The sequence below is a fragment of the Tribolium madens genome, unplaced genomic scaffold (assembly GCF_015345945.1).
Source record: "Tribolium madens isolate multiple individuals breed KSU strain unplaced genomic scaffold, Tmad_KSU_1.1 Scaffold_19;HRSCAF=116;Tcas5.2_LG9, whole genome shotgun sequence".
Lineage (NCBI taxonomy): Eukaryota > Metazoa > Arthropoda > Insecta > Coleoptera > Tenebrionidae > Tribolium > Tribolium madens.
In genome coordinates this window covers 3,001,184-3,003,979 of record NW_025400983.1, presented here as the reverse complement: position 1 = coordinate 3,003,979, position 2,796 = coordinate 3,001,184, and the positions used below count along the sequence as shown (strand labels likewise).

The 2,796-nt window shown below is 33.3% G+C and overlaps 1 protein-coding gene across 1 annotated transcript in view; it reads left to right on the top strand.

The window, feature by feature from the left end:
* The window catches only part of LOC123010055 (protein tincar-like), a 9,155-nt gene extending 7,677 nt beyond the window's left edge, over positions 1 to 1,478 (top strand). The window contains exons 3-4 of the mRNA XM_044406691.1: positions 228 to 271; positions 322 to 1,478. Coding sequence (XP_044262626.1) covers positions 228 to 271; positions 322 to 1,116 — 839 coding nt within the window. The 3' untranslated portion in view covers positions 1,117 to 1,478. The remainder of the gene's footprint in view (positions 1 to 227; positions 272 to 321) is intronic.
* The last annotated feature ends 1,318 nt before the right edge of the window (positions 1,479 to 2,796 follow it).

Here is a 2,796-nt window from a genome sequence, read left to right as displayed (position 1 = left end):
TTACTTTTTTAATTTTTTGTTTTTTGTTTTGTTTTTAACGAAATTTTGCGAAATAATTGTTTCAAGCTGAAAAACACAAAAATAAATTGTCATTTTCGATCCTGTCTAGTAGTAGATTTTTATTTCTAAGTCGAAATCTTCCGATTCAAGTAGATTTGGTTCTAAATCTAAGCAACTTATTCTTACTTTTGAGTCTAGAATCCATTTTTTTCAACATCCAAATCTAGTTCTAGCTTTGGATTTTAAGAGCTTCAAATCTTCAAATCTAGATGTGGGCATTATTGAAGCCCAACCTGAATCCGAATCATAAATTAATTTCAGATCACCACCGGCCAAACCCCCCGTTGCCTCCGTCGCGCCGATTCCGGCATGCCCCACGACGAGCTCACCCCCCGTTCCGACACCCTCAGCACCGAAAGCTCAACCTCCCCTCCCGAACCCCCCGGTAGCAATCACAGCGAGACCTCCAGTGGCGTCCATTCCAACGACAGCGACCACAAAACCACTCGTCGCGCAACAAGCGTCGTTGATCTTGTCCAAAATCGGGAGGAAATCCAATGGAAATCCTCCTCCCTCCAACGCAACACCCCCAATCCCACCAGCACAAGTCCTCCCCCCAGTCAAAGAATAATCCTTGAAAACCCGGCAGAGAGCACCGTGGTGATTAGGAGGAAGGTCACACGCCCCATCCCTGCAGATGTCGTCCAGGGGGTTGGAGTGAAGGAGGAGCCGTTTGGGAGGGCGACGAACATGCGCATGACCTCCTTCATGGAGAAGACCGATTTGGGGAGTGTGCAAGCGTCGTCTGCGACGTTGCCGCATTTCCCAACACAGCCGATGCAGAGCGTTTTTGCACATTGCTCCACGATGCCGCTACCCCAACATGGGGGGATCCCCAACGGGCAGAATCTAGTCGCCGGTAACAGTTGCAATGTTTACCCCCGCCAACATACAACCCTCCCGACTCACCATAATGGAGTCAAGCTGTTCCACCCCCAAAACCCCTACATCACGAGGTTTAAATGCAAGCAAGCCGAACCAATCAAAACGAACATTCATGAACCGATTTACACAGGAGTGAACAAATCAGGAGATATGTATCATTATAATTCTTAAAAATCGAGGACCACGTGTATTTACTTCCCATTTATCACTTGTTCATATCGTACCACTCTTATCATCACAATAAAACACAATAATTTTAGGTTTAGGTTTTATATGGACAAGTATACACTTGGTAGCTAGGATTAAATTTTGTATATATACAGTGTAGTTAAAATAATTTTATATTGATTAGTAGAGTCGTTTTTTTAATTAATGTGGTCAGGTCAGGTTCTAGTCATTAGTTATATTTACGAGACGGAGAAATATTTTATTTATCAGCTTTTTATGGTAAACTTGTTTGTGAAACCCTCAAATAGACCCATTGTGTAACAGTAACTTATATCAAAATGTCGAATCAATAAACGCATTACACACAAAAACCCTTTTTGTATCCTTTCATTCAAAAACTAGAAAAGTCGATTTTTTTTTCCAAAATCCACACTTTTGCCTATCTAAAATAAAAAAAAATTTGATGATATTAAAGTATTTCATTTCTGGATCTCTAAAGATTTAGATCTACTAAAAAAGTAAACAAAAATAAAAAAATTAAAAGTCTATAGATTCAAAACTATCTGACTTAATCTAGATCTAGATTTTTTTGTAATCCATTCAAAAAGCTAAAGAAAAATAAAGCTTTTTCTTCCTTTTAGAAAATACAGATAAAAATTTGAAAATTAGAAAGTAGAATTTAAATCTTGTTTTTAATAATTTTTTTCTTATTTCTGCATAATTTTATTAAGACCAATAAAATCTTCGGTAATTTTCTCAAATCTGTAACTTAAAAAATAAGATTCAGTACAAAAAAAACTAGATAATACCAAAGTATCTTAATTCTGGATTTGCTATTTTTTAAAGATCTAGATCTATTATCAAAGATAACAAATAAGAATTTTCGTCTAAAGATTCAAAGCTATATGAATTAATCTAGATCTAGATTTGTTGATTCAAATATATTAAAAGTAATTCCTTTACGAAAATGGATTCTTAAAAAATACATTAAAAAATTAAAATAGAATCTACATTTTTGGTTTTTAATAATTTTCTTTTTTAGTTCCTACATATTCTTATTGTTTTTTATAAGGACCAACAAAATCTTCGCTGATTGACCAAATAATTAACCAAATCTGTATTTTGAATTTTAAACCAGTTTTCCAGAAAAAAATAAGATTCAATATGGAAAAAATCAAAATTAACGTAACCTTCTTTACTCTGGATCTTTTAATTTTTAAATATTTAGATCTACCAACAAAGATAACAAATATAAATACAAGTAGGTACATGGATTCAAAGCTATCTGATTCAATTTAAATCTAAATTTTTGCGTAATCCATTCAAAAAGGTTAAAGAGTAGTAGCTACGATTTTTCTCTATGAAATCGAAGAAATGGATAGATTAAAAAAAATTACACTTAAAAATTAAATTACCTTTTAATCTTGGTTTTTATTAATTTTTTTCTTAGTTTTCACATAATTTTACTGTTTTTTTTAAACTTACAAAATCCTTGCTGATTGACCAAACAGTAAAAAACCAAATCTGTATCTTGAATCTAAATCTGATTTGCAAAAAAAAATAAAATTCATTACAAAAAAATCAACATTATACTAAAGTATCTTTGTCCTGAATCTTCTAATCTTTAATGATTTAGATCTACCAACAAAGATAACAAATATAAATTTAAATCTATGGATTCAA